This window comes from Plecotus auritus (assembly GCF_963455305.1).
Source record: "Plecotus auritus genome assembly, chromosome: 5".
Lineage (NCBI taxonomy): Eukaryota > Metazoa > Chordata > Mammalia > Chiroptera > Vespertilionidae > Plecotus > Plecotus auritus.
Window position 1 is genome coordinate 121,224,054 of NC_137776.1, and position 18,622 is coordinate 121,242,675.

At 44.2% G+C, this 18,622-nt stretch overlaps 3 protein-coding genes across 3 annotated transcripts; all 3 read right to left on the reverse strand.

Moving 5' to 3' along the window:
* Positions 1-2,230: 2,230 nt before the first annotated feature.
* On the reverse strand, positions 2,231-2,746 carry LOC308248166 (interferon omega-1-like; the record flags this gene model as incomplete). Its single annotated transcript, XM_080668198.1, has 1 exon — positions 2,231-2,746. One exon carries the CDS (start codon positions 2,744-2,746, stop codon positions 2,231-2,233), a length of 516 nt encoding a protein of 171 aa, XP_080524324.1.
* A 7,938-nt stretch (positions 2,747-10,684) lies between these two features.
* LOC308248703 (interferon omega-2-like) lies at positions 10,685-11,438 on the reverse strand (the record flags this gene model as incomplete). The annotated part of the gene is made up of 1 exon (XM_080668977.1): positions 10,685-11,438. The coding sequence occupies exon 1, from the start codon at positions 11,270-11,272 to the stop codon at positions 10,685-10,687; it is 588 nt and encodes a 195-aa protein (XP_080525103.1). The 5' UTR covers positions 11,273-11,438.
* Positions 11,439-15,332: 3,894 nt separating this feature from the next.
* LOC308248701 (interferon omega-1-like) lies at positions 15,333-16,663 on the reverse strand. Its single transcript, XM_080668976.1, has one exon. It carries the CDS (start codon positions 15,956-15,958, stop codon positions 15,434-15,436), a length of 525 nt encoding a protein of 174 aa, XP_080525102.1. The 5' UTR covers positions 15,959-16,663; the 3' UTR covers positions 15,333-15,433.
* Between the last annotated feature and the right edge of the window lie 1,959 nt (positions 16,664-18,622).

An 18,622-nucleotide genomic window follows, 5' to 3' on the forward strand; every position in this document is an offset into this window, starting at 1 on the left:
ACCCTAGGCTCTGTCCTGGTGATGTAAGTCTGTGGGGCGCTGTCAAGGCCTGGGCAGCTTCTTCGGTGGCCAGTCCCAGGAGGTCTGGGAGCTCCAAACTGGATCCAGAGTGTGGCCTTGCTGAACTGGCTGAGGTCTGACCCAGAGGGGCCAGACTACAGTCTGATTTTCAGTGGCCTTCCCTTCCACACCTTGGGCAGGCCCCAAGTAGGGGTCTCGGGTTTGAGCAGCACTTGGCTCAGTGTCCTTCCTTGTTGCATTTGAAGCATGGGCCCGGAGGAGGCTTAGCCCCTGGTTGGAGGACCGGCACTTCATTTGGGGTTTATGAGAACAGTGGCTAGGAGCTGGAAGGCCTCCTTCTGGGCCTCAGCCTTGGCCTGATGTCACCTTTGTTTTTGGATTTGGGTCTCCTAGTCTCCATTATTAAAGACCTTAAAGGCCAGGTTAATGAGGTCTTTTTGAGGGATTTGTGGACCTGTGTCTGTTTTTCGAAGTTTGCGGCATATGTCGGGGGCTAATTGGGTTATAAAATGAATGTTCAGAAGATTTCCCTCTGGGGAGGTGGAATCTAAGGTGGTAAATTTCTGTAGAGGAGGACAGGGGGACATAGATGTCATGCCAGGTTAGGACATAGGACTGGGTTGGATTCCTTAGTAAAGGTGGTCGGGTCAGTGGAAAAAGACCTGAGATGCCTTTCAATCTGTGTGATGCTGGACATAGAGAATAGAATGATGTGGACTCAGACTATGCCCTCAGTTCCTGCTGCCTCCCTCAGGAGTAGAATGGGCACAGGAATAGAAGAAGCTGTTGAGGAGGGTGGTCTTTGGGTGGCCTGAGAGAAAGTGTTAGGTGGGAAAAGGCTGTTTTGGAGCTCATATTCTTGGGATTTGGGCTCTTAGGAGCTGGGGAGAGGGTGGAGGTCAGTGGTCTGCTGGGTCAAGAGTAGATTCAGAATCAGAAGTGTTAGGAGTAAGATGTTTTGTGTGAAGGAGAAAGATCTGATGGGTAGAGCAGGACTGAAGGTTTGAAAAAAGGCCTAGATGTAGGGAATCTGACCATTTTCCATTGCAGAGACAACAATTATCTAAATTGCTCAGTGTGTTAAAATTGAAAGTGCTGTTTTCAGGCCATTGAGACTTATTATCTAGTTTATGTTGTGGCCAAACCGTGTTACAAAGTAAAGTGAGGTGGTTGGGCATGATCTCCCTCCCGAGTGTGCAGAGGGAGTGTGGCATGGCCCACGAGAAAGGAAGGGTGAGCAACAGACCACAAATCCAAACGTGACTGTTTAGGGCAGGCGTCCCTGCTGCTAAACAAATCACCACGAGAAACGAGAGGTGACCCTCTGGACTGGGTGTCCCCAATCCAGAAGGACCCAAAGCCAAACGGCTGAGGAGTCTTCTGGCCTAGCGCTAGGACTTTCGAGACGTCAGAGAGAGAGAGTGGGCAGAAGACCTGATAGAAGGGAAATTGTGGAATGTCACTCACCTAGCGAAGATCGGCTGGTGTGGGATGGAGGGTCAGCAATGGAGGAGAGATTCACAGTCCAGCGTCCTTCTTGACTGCCTGGGGAAGACCCCATGAGGGAGGGAGGCCTGATCGAGGCCGGCAATCGAGTCCCCCGAGTAGGATTCGGAGGTAAGCCCAGGACGAGCTGCCGCTGCCTACTGCTCTCCGAGTAGCAAACTCGGGGTGACCGAAGCCGGGATGACGACTCCCCTTCGGCGCTGAATGTTAGGTCACAAAATGTTAGGTCGCCGAAGGAGGAACCCACAAGGCCAGTGGGTGAGGGATTACAAATGACCAAGGTCTGAAAAGTTCCTGTTGATCAGTTACAAGAGCCAGCGTGAACTTAACTGGCAAATGTCTTTAACAAAACAGTATCCTGAAGAACCTATCCATTAAAAAAAAAAATTGGAATGTACAGTTTGGAAATAGCAATTAGCCCCTACCTCCCCCCCCCACCAACCTCCCCCAAAATGAAACACACAAACAATTATGTCATAAAATTGTTTAAGAAAGCAGATCATGTACCTCTCTCTAAACATCATTTTGTAAATTCATGATGTATAAGACATTTTTAAAATTACCCCTTGATTTTGGTGTCAGGTATTTCTCAGCTGGTGCAGAAATGTGAGTGGAGATTGTTTGGGGCTTAGCAAATGATGCAATTGAAGAGAGTCACCAGGATGAATTTCTTCTGCATTTGTTGACTTTCCTTTGAGGATTGCTATAGGACTAAAAGGCGGACTGTCACCTCCACTCTAACGACCTCCCAGGCACAGGCGCTGTATTTCTTCTCTCTCAGGTAGTTATGGATTCTTTGGAAGTACTTCGGGACTAGAATTCCCAAAGTGGGACAAGCCCGATTTTCTCCTTCCCTCTGCTCCAGGTGCTCCAGGCTGTGATGAAGGCTGGAGAGTAGTTGAGAGAGGAGGGTGTGGTCCCATGCAGCAAGGCTGTGCTGTGTTCTGAAGAGGGTGAAGATCTGCATGATCATCAGATGGTGGAAACAGGTGTGTTGTGTCTTCTGCATCTGGGTGATTGTCCCCCTATTCCAAGGAAATTTAAAGTCATTTCTGTCACCCAGGCATAAGTGAGGGGGGATCTTTTGCAGTTGCCTCAAAAGATTGAAGACTCTCAGGTTGTCTCCTCTGTGGATCCAAAGTAAGTCCTCCTCAAGAGAACCAGCAGGGCTGGAGCAGAGCATGGCCCCCGCCACCAGCCACAGAGAGATCTGGGCCATTGGGAATTCCAGGGGGATCTCAGGCAAGATGAGCAGCAACTTATCTTCTTGGGTTCCCTGGAAAGCGCGATTCTCTAGCCGGCCGCAAGGGGGCGAGCAGGTGGCCTTTTCTGATGCTGCGTTTCTGAAAAGCCTTCTTGGGAGCCTTCCTTTTCTATCAGTCTGGTCTCAGAGTGGAAGAGTGGTCTGAGCGCTACCAAGCGACTTTCTGCTGCTTTTATAGTGAGTGAAAAGCCTTCCATTCTCCGTTTTGAAAAAGGGTGCTTGAAAATGGGTGCGTTTTGTTATAGACGACTTTTGGGGGAAAGGCTCCTTTTGGGCACAGGGTGTGTTTTCTGCAGGGCTAGGTTTTGGAAAACAGTGCTTGAAAATGGGTGAGTTTTGATTAAGACTACTTTTCAGGGAAAAGGCTGCTTTTTAGCACAGGCTGTGTTTTGTGAAGGGCTGCGTTTTGGAAAAGGGTGCTTGAAAATCGGTGCATTTTGGTGAAGGCTACTTTGGGGGGAAGGGCTTGGTTTTAGAAAAGACTACCGCCAGGGTTATTCGAGGACACAATTAGCAGCTACTTCCCTTGGGATCCCTAGAGAGCGCGGTTCTCCAGCTGCCTACCAGACGGCTAGCTGGAGGCCTTTAAGGAAGCCGCTTTTCGCGAAAAGATCAATCAGTCTGGTCTGAGAGCAGGGGAGCCGGCCCGCCCCGCGGAGCCGCTTTGTGCCGCTTTAATAGTGAAGGCAAAACCTCCCTTCGGAGGCCGCCGCTGCTGAGGACGGAGCTCTGCCGGCGCCTCGCCGCGGCCATAGTCCTGAGGAAGCCGGCACAGAACCTGGCCTTCGCTGCGCTTCCCCGGGAGCGTGGGGCTTTCCTTTTGCGCGGAAACCCCGGCGAGGCCATTTTTACCGAGAATCCGTTTGCTGCGGGATCAGAGGCTGGAATCAGAGCGTGCTGGGTGGTTTGTACAGAATCGGGGCACTTTCTGCGCGAGATGCGCCCAGATTCAGAGCCGGGGAAGGCGGGAAGGACGGGCCACTGCTCCGCGCTGGGGACATTTCGTGTGATGTTTCCACTTTACAACCTTAGAGAGCCATGGAGTAAAGTTAAAAAAAATACGGAAAAGTGCGAACTTTAAAACGGCTCTTCGTGAAGCTACTATAAATATTAAAATACTTTAATATTAAATATAAATATGAAGTCTAATATTTAAAATATTTTATATTAGAGCATAACAACCGTTTAATATAGTTAAAAGTTTAGTATTAAATAAATATCGCTGTAAATGTGTAAATATATTTTAAACGTAGAAACTATTAAAACATTCTCTTAAACTTTAAAAAATATTTAAATATTAAATAAAATATCTACATAAAATTTAAAATATTTTCATCTTACGACATCCTTCTATTAGAATTTTTAAAATACTAATATGTTGAATATTAACTAAGTATTAACTGAAATTTTTAAATGTTTTAATTTTTAACATTCAGACTATAAAAACTCCATGTATGAAACTTGCACTTTATTTCAACTGTATTTTATTTGTACCAAAACTAGGATTTAATGTAATTTTACTGCCTTGGCTGGAGTGGAAGCTAACAGTTTAGTATTTTCACGATGACTTGTTTTCAGCCTGGCCTGCCTGCCTGGCTCAGCGCTGGAGCATCAGCCTATGAACCAGGAAGTCCTGGTCTGATTCCTGGTCTGGGCACAGGTCCTGGTTGCAGCTAGATCCCTGGGTGGGGCTTGCAGGAGGCAGCGGATCAATGTTTCTCTCTCATCATTGATGTTTCTATCTCTCCCTATCTTCCTCTCTGAAATCAATACAAGTGTTTTATTGAAGATATTATTTTTTCTAAAAGGGATTACTTGTTTTCAGTTGAGAGTATTGCCAATGTTGGACAGTTTCTTGTAACCATGTGACAATGGTGAGTCATTTTTCTTTAATTTCACTTTACTGAAACGTCTTCACAGGAACTTATCTTGAATGAATCGTTACAAGTAAAAATTGGGGTTGTGGACAGGCTGGAGAGGACATTTAGCAGGTCAGATCTTTTCCTTTACTTTGGTTAGAATTTTGTAGACTGAATGGAACTTGCTAACATATTTGCACCTTGTTCCACCCCTTCCCTTTGTAAGCCTCTCAGGGACTTGCAAGTGGAAGGTTATTTCATGTCTCTAAAACGTTGGTATTTTGTTAATCATTTCCTGGCATTAATTCATTTTGTTTTTAATTTTTAAAAGATATATTTTATTGGTTTTTTTATAGAGAGGAAGGGAGAGGGATAGAGAGTTAAAAACAAAATGATAGAGAAACATCCATCAGCTGCCTCCTGCACACCCCCTACTGGGGATGTACCCACAACCAAGGTACATGCCCTTAACTGGAATCGAACCTGGGACTCTTCAGTCCGCAGGCCGACTCTTTCTCAGAGCCAAACCAGTTAGGGCAATTCATTTGTTAGTATTGCCTGGAAGTATTGTGTATCTTGATGACTCAGATGTGAGTCCTTCTTAAACTCTGTGCTTGAGGGAAGTACTCTACCCTTCTACTACCCCAGGAAGGAGCTTTTGAATTAGTGTTGTGATCTTCAAGGGCTGAAAACCTAGGTATGTCCCCTTTCTTATCAGCTTCACCCTCTGCCTCTTTCCTGCCTGTTTGTTTATGTTTTCCTGTGCCTCACATAACATCCCCAGAGGTGGTCTGCTTCTGAGGCTGAAAGAGGGATTATTTAGCTCATTGTTACCACTCACAGAACAGCAGTGTTTTGTCAGGAACCTTTCCTCAGAGCCGGTTCTCTGCAGAGTGGGCTCTGAGATTCCTCTGTTCATGTGCCAGGCACTGATCCCTCTGTAACTCACTGCTGTCCAATTTTCCCAACACCATTTATTGAAGAGCCTGTCTTACTCTGTTGTATGATCTTCTCTACTTTGTCAAATACTATTTGTGGGTAATCACATGGGTCTACTTCTGGGGTCTCTGATCTGTTCCAGTGATCTATATGCCTGTTCTTGTGCCAGTCCCAGGCTGTTAAGATTACAGTGGCTTTGCAGTATAACTTGATATCTGGTATTGTGATTCCTCCCAGTTTGTTCTTCTTTCTCAAGATGGCTGTGGCTATTTGAGGTGTTCTTTTGTTCCAAATAAATGTTTGGAGTATTTCTTCTAGATCTGTGAAATATGCTGTTGGTATTTTAATAGGGATTGCATTGAATCTGTAGATTACTCTGAGTAGTATGGACATTTTAATGATGTTAGTTCTATGAATCCAAGAACACTGTATGTTCTTCCACTTATTTATACCTTCCTCTAGCTCTTTTGTTCAATGTCCTGTGATTTTCTGAGTACAAGTCTTTTACCTCCCTGGTTAAATTTATTCCTAGGTATCTTAATTTTGGGGGGCACTATGGTAAATTGGATTGTTTGTTTAGTTTTTCTTGCTGAGAATTCATTATTGGTATATAACGCCCTAGAGTAAAGAAAACCTGTTCAATAAAAGGTTCTGGGATCAATGGAAAGCCACATGCAAAAGAATGGACTGGATTACAGTTTGTCCCCATGAATAAAACTTTACTCAAAAGGGATCCAATAAATAAACAGAAGGTCTCAAACAATAACATCAATAGAAGAAAGCATAGGTACTAAGTGTATGGGCCTTGGCTGTAGAGAACATTTTAAGAACTTGACTCCAAAGGCAAGTGAAGGAACGGCAAAAATACATGAATGGGACTATATCACACTAACCAGCTTCTGCACAGCAAAAGAAACTGACAACAAAACAAAGAGGCAACCAACAAATAGGAGATAATATTTGCAAACAATAGCTCCGACAAAGGTTTAATACCCAAACTATATAAAGAACTCCTAAAACTCAACACTAAACAAACAACCCAATTAGAACATGGACACAGAACCTGAATAGACACCTCTCCCAAGAAGAGATACAAACATCCAACAGATATATGAAAAGATGTTCAATGTCACTAGCAATTAGGGAAATGCAAATCACAACTACAATGAGACACCACCTCACACCTGTTAGACAAGTAATAACAAGTGTTGGAGAGGCTGTGGAAAAGGGGGAACCCTCATTCACTGCTGGTGGGAATATAGACTTCTGCAGCCACTATGAAAAACAATGGCGTGAATTCCCCTAAAATGAAGAATAGAGCTACCTACCATATGACCCAGCAATACCTCTCTTGCTTATATACCAGAGAAATCAAAATCTTGTTCATTGCAGCATTGTTTTTTAAAATATATATTTTATTGATTTTTTACAGAGAGGAAGGGAAAGGGACAGAGAGTCAGAAACATCGATGAGAGAGAAACATCTATTAGGTGCCTCCTGCACACTTCTGCTGGGGATGTGCCCACAACCAAGGTACATGCCCTTGATCAGAATCGAACCCAGGACCCTTCTGTCCGCAGGCTGATGCTCTATCCACTGAGTCAAACCAGTCAGGGCTCATTGCAGCATTATGCACTGTGGCCAACACATGGAGAGAACCAAGGTGTCCGTCAATAGAGAACTGGTTAAAGAAGACGTGGTACGTAGACACAATGGAATAGTAATAGGAAAAGATGAAATTCTGCCATTTGGGACAACGTGGATGGGTCCTGAGAATATTATGCTACGTGAAATAAGTGAGGCGGAAAAAGCTGAGCACCACGAGATCTCGTAGGTGGGATGTTACACTAAACTCGTGCACACAAACAGTAGTGTGGGGGTTGTCAGAGGGAAGAGTGTGGGAGGGGGGGAGTGAAGGGGGCCTAATATATAGTGACAGAAGAGGATTTGACTTTGGGAGGTGTGCATACAGTGCAATATACAGATCTTGTAACAAATCTGCACCTGAAACCAATATGATCCTATGAAGCAATGTCACCCCAATACATTTTTTAAACAAAAGAAAGAGAAAAATGAATAAATAAACAAACCCTTAAATCACTCTTGCAGTGTTGCAGAGAATGTTCACATGTGCCTTTATGTCAGGTAGAAATGGTATAACCAAATTCAACAGAGTATCTGGGGTTATAGAGATACAGGTTTAGAAATCCACTGGGCGCTACAGTATTTTATCTTAGATCCTTGCGATGATTAATTTTAAGTTTCAATTGGATTGGACCATGAGGTGCCCAGATACTTGGTCAAACTTTCTGAATGTGTCTGTGAAGGTGTTTTGATCTGAGATTGACAATTAAGTAGATGGACTGGGAAAAGCTATTGTTCTCCCTAATATGAGTCCACCTCATCTAACCAGTTGGAAGCCTTGAATAGAACATGATGGCTGACCTTGGAGTAGAAAACGATAATTTAGCTAAATTCTATGTAACAAAACTTATAGCAAAGGGGAGGATGAAGGGCACAGTAGGGGTAAGAAGAGAGCACAAGCTGTCTGCCCTGGCTGGGGATAAAGGAGAGGAACTTTTGTCCCGTGGCCAACCTTCAGCTCTGCAAAACCAGCCACATGCTTATTGTTTCATTTTTTTCCCAGATGTAATCCGTTGGGAACAAGGAATGGGAATCACACCAATCAACTCACAAAAGACTCACTTTAACTAAGAACACCAAATTACTAATACTATCTAGCAAAATCATGGTGTTACTCATTCTCAATGTGCATTTCATATGATTAGTGAATCCATCAGAAACTTGGATCATCTGCTAGTAAATATAATTACTACTCAAGATGACATAGAAGTGACTGATGTCTCTTAGTGGTTCGTGTTGACCCTCCCATGGAAAGGTGGAGGGCTTGATTCCAGCTCAAGGGCATGTACCTAGGTTGCAAGTTCAGTCCCCAGGCTAGTCAGCTTGCAAGCAGAACCCAACCAATATATGTCACTCTGACATTGATACTGTTCTCTCTCCCTTCATCTCTGAAAATCAATTTAAATAATCAATATGAGAATGACATTATTGAGCACCTGCGATGGTGTAGGCACTATTCTAAGCATATTAACTCATGGTTCATTCCTCTGAACACTTCTTTGAAAACATGCATTTATAAAACAGGAGTTTCTCAAGCACCTTCATGTGTCAGTCTTGTTCGTCTAACTTAGTACACATGAGTTAACAAAAGAGGAAGATGTTGTTCCTTTCATTAATCCCCTTTTTATGAAGAAGAAGACAAAGCCACAGGGACATTAGCTTTCCCAAGTTCATAGCAATACTTGAAAATCTAGGAGTTCTGACTCCATAGTCTAAGCTCTTAACATTCTAGGAATTTCCCTCTTCACTGGAACTAAGAGACTACTGAGAATCAGAGCATCCTTTCTCCAGGACAGTGGTTGTGATGGTTAATTTTTTAAAAAAATTTATTTTATTGCTTTTTTACAGGGAGGAAGGGAGAGGGATAGAGAGTTAGAAAAATCGATGAGAGAGAAACATCGATCACCTGCCTCCTGCACACCTCCTACTGGAGATGTGCCCACAACGAAGGTACATGGCCTTGACTGGAATCGAACCTGGGACCCCTCAGTCCGCAGGCCGATGCTCTATCCACTGAGCCAAAACAGTTAGGGCGTGATGGTTAATTTTATGTGTCAACTTGGCTGGGTCAACCACCGGTCATCCTGAATTTTGCCTTAAAATGTACGTGGAGGTAGAGAAGCATAAATGCAGCTGCTCAGGTGGTCACAGTTTAGACCAGCAGAACTCAAATGGCCAAACAACCTATCTGTAACTTAAAAGTAACACAGTTGACTTCCATTAAATCTGTAAGCAAGTAGCAAGGATCCTACCATTCAACAGGTGATAGGCAATGAAAGAAAGGAAAAAGTTGAGAATTGGCAAGTTTTTCTCCTTCTAAACTGGTCCATGAAGTAGAGGAGTAGAGGAGAGAAAGATAAAGAATAAAAATGTATTAAAATACTACCCACAATTTATTTACAAGTGAACTGAAGCATTGACTAGGTCACCTGAGGGACAGGTTCAAGAAATCCTCCCGAATTGGTCTCTCTCCCTGCTCTCTGAGATATTCACACAGCACACACGCAGCTATCTGAATTTGGCTGATTCCTTTCTCTGTCATCATTGTAACAATGGCATTTGCTCAGGGCCCAGAAACATCCATCAGCACACTCCTAGAAACAGAACTGTCTACAACCGTTTTGAAGAACATAGAGCTGCCACTCAACAGTTGCTGTCTCCCTTTGGCTTTTCTTCTGATTAGAAACCTTGAAGCGGAAACCACAACAGAACTAGAGGCAGCGAGGTCGGGGCGGGAAGGGAGTGAATACATCCAGTAAAGCAGGGCTGGGAGACTGTGGTAGGAGGAGGACCAGATGCCAATATCAGCCAACAAATACCCGATATCGTTTCTGCTTCACTCTAAAGACTCCTCCCAGATATTCCACCCTCTCCTCTTGCTGACGGAATAGAAATCGGTTACAATTCTGACATAACCACTGAACATCTTCCGTTTTCCAGGGCTCTTCTCAATTCCATGCGTTTCCAGCTTTCGATAGTCCCACCTGAGAAGTGGGAGAACTGTTCTAAAGGACTTAATAAAAGTGTACTATTTTGAGATAGATTCAAAAAATAAGGATTTAGGTTTTCAGAAGTAAAAAACTCAAGATGTTTTCTGTGATAAGAATTGAATAAACAAAGCAAAATGCAAATTTAATAACTTAAAAAAGTTATATGTTTTGTAAATTTTAACACAAGATAAGAGCAAATATTGGTTATATAAATACATAAATATGGTAAGATGAAAGAATAAATAATAAATAAATAACAATAACCATTATGGCAGTAACCTATGAGGGACTGTTGACCCAGGAGCTGAGTTTTGTAACATTTTCTCACTTAATGCTCTGACAACAGATTTGCCGAGTAAAATTCAATAAATTATGTGACTGAAGCAGATGTAAGAGCGTTTGCACATGACCCAGGACATATGGGCAAAGGTGATGCGGCACATTCATCCATGAGAATCCTTTCAGGGCGATCCCACGACTCCATCGTTATTTCTTAGCCTTTCATGCAAGGCTGTTATTGAGGAGAAGGATCTCATGATTTCCACTCTGACAACTTCCCAGGCGCAGTCACTGTATTTTTTCTCCTTCAGGTAGAGACGGATGCCCTGGAAGTACCTCTTCAAGGCCAGGGTAGGGCCCTGCATGGCCAGGGCAGATCCCTCCTCTCCCATCTCCTGCGCCCAGCAGGTGTCCAGGTCTCCCAGCTGCCGATGGAGTCCTGTGCGCAGTTGGTCCACGAGGGTCACGTTCCAGGTGACAGAGGAGTTCTCTGTGGGCAAGAGGTCGAAGATCTGCTGGAGCATCTCGTGGAGGACAGAGATGGCCTGGGCCTTCTGGACCTGGCTGCCATCCACCGTTGCCCGGGGGAATCTGAAGTGCTGTCTGTCCTTCAGACAGAAGAGAGGGGAGATTGTGCTCATTTGGCTCAGAAGCTCTAAGTTCTCCCTGCTGAGCAGGGCATGGTCCTGAGGCAGGCCACAGCCCAGAGCTCCACCGGGGCCAGAGCTGAACAGCACCAGGGCCGTGAGTAGAGAGAGCAGGAGGGCCATGGGCAAACGAGGGTGCTGCTGGCCTGGCTGAGCTGGGCGTCTGGTGAACAGCCTTGAGCCAAAAGTTCTCCAATGACCTTCTTTCTGGGCAGGGCCCTTAAATAGGGAACACCACAATTTTCATTTTCTAAGCATGTCTTTCCACATTCACTTCCTTTTTTGTTTTCTTTTAGGTGGTCTAAGAAGATGTCATCAATCTGCAATATTAATTTTCTATTTTAAATTCCCAACAAACTATTTTTTAATATATTTTATTGATTTTTTTTTAATATATTTTATTGATATTTCACAGAGAGGAAGGGAGAGGGATAGAGAGCCAGAAACATCGATGAGAGAGAAACATCGATCAGCCGCCTCCTGCACGCCTCCCACTGGAGCTGTGCCCACAACCAAGGTACATGCTCTTGACTGGAATCGAACCTGGGACCTTTCAGTCCACAGGCCGACGCTCTATCCACAGAGCCAAACCCGTTAGGGCTCCCAACAAACTTTAGATGTGTCAGTCTGGGCACCGTGCTGCCCTCCTTACTTTGCACAGGGCGTCAGGCTCCCTCACCAAGTGGGATAGTGTATTTAGTCAGGTCCTCGCTGGACCACGTGTAGTACATAAGCTCTTTAGAACCAAGGGCTGAGTTTTGTTTACTGTTGTGTTCACTGCAGAGGCTGAGGTTTTAGTGACTGCGTTTCGGGGATGTTTCTCTTCTGGAACCCATTCCTGCAGGGCCACGAGGTTATGCTTCTCGGGTCCACTAGGTCAGGACTTCTGTAGACATTGCCATTTCCTTCCAGCGTCTGTAACTGGTTGTTAGGGCTCCTCAGGCTGTGCCAGTACCCCCAGCAAGAATCTAGGTTCTTTGCTGGTGGGTGTAGGTGTGCAGATTCTCATAACAAGACAGTAATATTTTCCCAGCACCACCCCATTCACGAGGCCGAGATCAGCTCTAGTAACCCTTTGCCTCTGGAGTGACAGTGTCCTCAACTATAACTCTCCTGGACTCCCCCCTGAGGGCAGGCTCACCCCATCCTGAGGTCCTTAGAATCCTCCCCAGGCGGAGGGGCTTCTGTCGTTGTTGACAAAAGAATCTGTCAGGATCCTCCTGCTTCCCCCGGGAGGGTGTGTGTGAAGGACCCTTCTTTTGGTGGTGACCTGCTCCTCTCCTGAGCCAGGACCCAGGTGTCATTGGTGTCCACAGCCCTAAACGCTGACAGCAAACGTTTGTTTTCTCTAAGTGGGTGGAGGCATTAGTTATTCATTTGCAATAACTGATCTTCAGTAGGCCAATGATTTGTTTTGGCAAGTGCAGCTTTATTATTGAATTCTCTTTTTAAATTATTGAACACACTAAGCTCAGAATTTCTGAGCTGGGCACGGGAGATTCAATGACGTCTCTCAGTGGACTTGTAGAACATAAACTGGTGAACGTCAGCTGCTCATTCAGTCTGCGTGTTTCTATTGGGCTCTCTGTTCATCCCTCTGTCTCATGCTCAGGATGCAGGGCAGTGAGGCTCAGGCTGCTAAGTCAGGGAGAAACAGCCTTCCATCCCTAATTATTCATGGTGCTTCATTTTAAATGTAAACAACCACATAGTCATTTCACTGGTTTCCTGGGCATAGTCTGTGTTGCTCCTCTGACATGATTTTCTACTTCATCCTGAGGTTCATATAAAGGGAAGTAAAGAAAGTCAAAGGGACTTCACCATTTTTTTCTATAATTATCATGACTTCAGACTTTTTCTTTCTCATTTCAACTTTCCCAGAAAGCAAAATTGACAGTTGTTTTTGGCAAAAATGGAACAAATAAATTCTGCATGTCATAAAGGTGAAAGGACGGAGGGGCTTCTGCTGACAAAAGGACAAAGTGTAAGCTGGCAGAATTGACTAGCCACATGGGGTCCCTGGTGCTGTGGCAGAGGGAGGATGGAAGCCAGCCCTGAGCTACACCAACGCAGGGATGGGCTGCCTCTGCCAGAGGCTCAAAGAGCAGGACCTCCTGGGTCAGTGACCAGCCACATCATTTTTCTGTCATTTAATGCACATGGGATCAGCTCTGAGGACAGAACAGAAGACTCACAGCAACCAGCTCCCAGAAGACTGGCGACCACCACCCTCACTGCTGGAGCAGGACCCTCCCTGCTGCATAGTGGATATTGACCCTGATGTACGTGCTTGATCTGGTTAATAAATCCACTCAGCTGCTGGAAGATTGCCTTGAGTAATGTGGATTTGAGGGAAATGGAATTGGATGATCCTAAAAGAGTGTGCTCTTAATCTAAATAATAATTATATTGATATTTTACAGTAAATGATAAAATTTTATTGCATGCTAACTATGGTCCAATCATTGTTCTAAGATCTTTGAAATGGTGAATTCAACCTTCTCAGTAATCTATTTGTATTAAACTTATTTATACCACTATTATGCCGTATTGATCTGAGCGATGATTTATTTGGAAGGCACCACAAATGCAAGGTCAAACCCGTAAGGAATTTAAGATACGGGGTGGTCTGGAAGGGCCCGTTAAAAGACAAGGATAGAATTGGACATGACATTTATGAACCAAGGAGAGGCCACCCCATGAGAACACTGAGCAGGGAGGGTGGGGTGACAACTGATTCCAAGTTCCACTTCAAATGCCAGTGGACTGCTGTCTATTGCTCTGTATGACATCACCAGTGTGGTCCGAGTCCACAGAACTGACTTTAAGTTCTAAGGAAAAGTAGTCAACATTCCTTTTAAATGGTTTTGAAGAGTAGAATTTTTTGACAATTGAAACAAGTTTGTCTCTGGCTCTGGAGTAACCGTGGTCCCTCCAATTCCCAGCAGGCTGCTGTGGGGTCAGTGTCCCCTGTGCTGGGGACACTGCTGTTGGCCACGTCTCTGTGGGAGAGCTCTGCTCTCAGCATCCACTTCCATCTTCTCACCCTCGGAACCAGGATGATCTGCAGAAACAGGTGACTCAGTGCAGGCCCTTCCCATTGTTCCCCTCCTGAGGGCCTGCCTGTTCCAGTCCAGGCTTTACCTGTCTCTGTTCTGCCCAGTTCTCACGCTGCTGCTGACTTCCATCTCCTTCCTGTTCCTAGGTGTGCTCTGTCTCCTGTTCCATGATCACCAGGTCAGAGTCTACTTCTCACCTCTTTGCACTTAGTGCATCACCTGAGATAGGTTCAGCCCCACTGCTGGGAGCATAAGTGACATTGCCCTGTACAGTCGTGGAAACATCCCAGGTGACCTACCCTCATTTCTCTCTGTACAACTGGGTAGAATAGACTGAACTTCCCACAGAAATTTGGCAACACATGTTCAGTATGGCAAAGTTTCCAAATAGAAGGTGCCCATGAGTTACAATCATTGTTTACACAAGAGCCAAACTTAAGAGTCTTCTGATCAGAAATGCTTGCATTGTGCTCTTATACAAACACAAAATAAAGTTCTATAATGATCAAAGTCTGGATATTTTTCGGTTGATCAGGTACAAGAGCCAGTGTGACCTTAACTGACAAATGTATTTAACCAAACATTATTCTGAAGATCCTTTCCATTTAAAAAAAAAAAAAAAGTGTAATTTGTCATTTAGAAACAGCGTATAGCCCCTACCTCCTCCACCACCGCCCTCCCAAAAAATTAAACAGTAAAAATATCCTATATAATAAAAGTGTAGTGTACAAATTGTCCCCTGGACCGAGAATTCATCTGAGAGTTTGACCAGGGGGCGGAGCTGACTGGGGTAATGGAGGTGGACCTCCCAACTCCCCCCTCACCCACTTTACCACTGCGGCACCAGGAGGCAGGGGAAGGGAAGGAGGCCCCAAGTTCGATAGGCATCCGGAGGAAGGGAGGAGGTACTCGGCCGGCTGTCGGCATCAATCCACTAGGGACCCTACCGGTGCATGAATTTTGTGCACTGGGCCTCTAATTATGTCATAAAATTGTTTATTTAAGATAGCAGATCATGTACCTCTTTCTAAACATAAATTTGTAAATTCATGATGTACAATGCATTTTTATAATAACCCTTTGATTGTGGTTTCAGGTATTTCTCAGCTGGTGCAGGAATGTGAGTGGAGATTGTTTAGAGGCTTCGCAAACACTGCAATTGAAGAGAGAGAGCCAGTCACCATACAAATTTATTCTGAATTTGTTGACTTTGCTTTGAGGATTGTTACATTGTTCCAAGGCGTCTCATCATTTCCACTAAAACGACCTCCCAGCCACAGGAGCTGTATTTCTTCTCTTTCAGGTACTTATAGATTCTTCGGAAGTACTCGCGGATGAGAATTCCCAAACTGGGACAAGCCAAATTATTTCCTTCCTTCTTCGCCTGGTCCTCCAGGTCCACCAGGCACTGATGAAGGCTGGAGATTAGTTGAGAGAGGAGGCTGTGGTCCCATTCAGCAAAGCTGCGCCTTGTTGCGAAGACGTACAAGATCTGCGTGATCATCACATGGTGGAAACAGGCGCGTTGTGTCTTCTTCATTTGGAGGATTGTCTCCAAATTCCAAGGAAATTTGAAGTCGTTTCTGTCAGCCAGGCATAAGTAAGGGGGGGTCCTTTGCAGTTGTGACAAAAGAATTAAGACTTTCTTGTTGTCTCTTATATCGAGCCAACGTATGTCCTCCTCAAGAGAACCAGCAGGGATGGAGCACAGCATCACCCCTGCCACCAGCCACAGACACATCTGGGCCATTGCGAATTGCAGTGATTCCGGGGACTACCGCCAGGGGGAGTCGCGGGCAAAATTAGCAGCAACTTTCCTTCTAGGGATCCCTGGAAAGCGCGATTCTCCAGGTGGCCGCTAGAGGGCGCGCAGGAGGCCTTTTGTGACGTTGCCTTTGCGAAAAGCTGAGCGGTGAACATTCGTTTTCAATCAGTCTGGTCTGAGAGCAGAGAAGCCGGCCCGGCCCCGCGGAGCCGCTTTGTGCCGCTTTAATAGTGAAGGCAAAACCTCCCTTCGGAGGCCGCCGCTGCTGAGGACGGAGCTCTGCCGGCGCCTCGCCGCGGCCATAGTCCTGAGGAAGCCGGCACAGAACCTGGCCTTCGCTGCGCTTCCCCGGGAGCGTGGGGCTTTCCTTTTGCGCGGAAACCCCGGCGAGGCCATTTTTACCGAGAATCCGTTTGCTGCGGGATCAGAGGCTGGAATCAGAGCGTGCTGGGTGGTTTGTACAGAATCGGGGCACTTTCTGCGCGAGATGCGCCCAGATGCAGAGCCGGGGAAGGCGGGAAGGACGGGCCACTGCTCCGCGCTGGGGACATTTCGTGTGATGTTTCCACTTTACAACCTTAGAGAGCCATGGAGTAAAGTTAAAAAAAATACGGAAAAGTGCGAACTTTAAAACGGCTCTTCGTGAAGCTACTATAAATATTAAAATACTTTAATATTAAATATAAATATGAAGCCTAATATTTTTAAAAAATTCTATATTAAAGCATTACTTATTTAAACTTTTGAAATAGTTTATTAGTTTAGTATTAAATAAATCCTGAAATATTTTAAATGTATTTTAAACGTAAAAACTATTCAAGCATTCTCTTACACTTTAAAAAATATTTAAATATTGATTTAAAATCAACTTAAAATTTAAAAATGTTAACATGAAAATATCATTCTATTAGAATTTTTAAAATACTTATATACTGACTATTAAGTAAATATTAACTGAAAATTTTAAAAGTTTTAATTTTTAACATTCATACTATAAAATCTGCATGTATGAAATTTCCACTTTATTTCAACTGTATTTTATTTGTACCCAAACTAGGATTTAATGTAATTTTACTGCCTTGGCTGGAGTGGAAGCTAACACTTTAGTATTTTCACGATGACTTGTTTCAGCCTGGCCTGCCTGGCTCAGCGCTGGTTTGATTCCTGGTCTGGGCACAGGTCCTGGTTGCAGCTAGATCCCTGGGTGGGGCTTGCAGGAGGCAGCCAATCAATGATTCTCTCTCATCATTGATGTTTCCATCTCTCTCTCCCTCCACCTTCCTCTCTGAAATCAATACAAACGTTTTATTGAAGATGGTATTTTTTATCAAAGGGATTACTTGTTTTCAGTTGAGAGTATTGCCATGTTGGACAGTTTCTTGTAACCATGTGACAATGGTGAGTCATTTTTAGTTAACTTTAAAAATGTATTTGGGCCTCCCTGGCTGGTTTGGCCCAGTGGCTAGAGCGTCAGCCTGCAGACTGAAGGGGCCCGGGTTCAGTTCCGGTCAAGGGCACATGCTGGGCTTGCCAGCTCCATAGATCCCCAGTATGTGGCATGCAGGAGGCCGCCTATCAGTGATTCTCCCTCATCAGTGATGTTTCTCTCTCTCCCTCTCCCCTCCTCTCTTAAATCAACGAAAATATATTTTAAAATAATGTATTTGGGCCAACAAGCTGTGGGAAACCAAATACCAGCATACTCTTCCTCTAGCCTCATCATACTTCTTGCTGTTTCCTTTCTCTCATTAATACTCTATGCCTTTTAGATGGGGCAATCATTCCCCTTCTCTTTGATGCTGCATCGGTGTTTCTTACTTATGAGCAGAGGTATCAGGTCTTCTTTGAAAGAAAGGAGTTGAAAGTCATTGTACACGTCAGTTTCCTCTCTGTCATTTCGGATTTCAACGTGAAATATTCAGGCCTGGTCTCAACTAGTGTATTGTAGGTGCTAAATGAATGATGCCATATGTCTTAGTTGAGGCTGCTATAGAATTCAGAGAAAGGGGAAAACATCTGCATTATGGACAGGAAGCTCCATGGAATGTCTTGGGGGCATGGCTGAGACCTAAAGGAGCTATGGACTTATGGGAGAAAGTGTGTGTGTGTGTGTGTGTGTGTGTGTGTGTGTGTGTAATATATAGTGCTTTCCACATTAATGGCTAATTTCACCACAGCGTTAAAGTGGTAAAAAATGTATCATAAAGGTTAAAATTAAGTCTTAAAATTTGTATTAATTTGAAATAATTAATTTTTGACGCAACCAGACTTTATTGTGATTTCCTGGCTTTAAGGGCAGCAAACTCATCAGTAATATTTTCAAAATTACTACTTCCCTGCTTATCTCATTTTCAATGGAAAGAATAGCTGTATTTGGCAATATCTTTTTTTTTAAGTTTAATGACGTGTATACCTCCTGTATACTGTATATGGTAGATACTGAAGGGTAGAAGAGTTTGCTACCCCAAAGCATGCTTTTTGGGATATTAACTATTTTAAGCAGGTTATTATTATTTTGTGTTAATATATTTTATTGATTTTTTTTTTTTTTTTTTTTTTTACAGAGAGGAAGGGAGAGGGATAGTTAGAAACATTGATGAGAGAGAAACATCAATCAGCTGCCTCTTGCACAACCTCTACTGGGGATGT

Bases quoted from the DNA above. Each gene is read 5' to 3' on its own strand.
- LOC308248701 (XM_080668976.1), bottom strand. From the start codon at position 15,958: ATGGCCCAGATGTGTCTGTGGCTGGTGGCAGGGGTGATGCTGTGCTCC.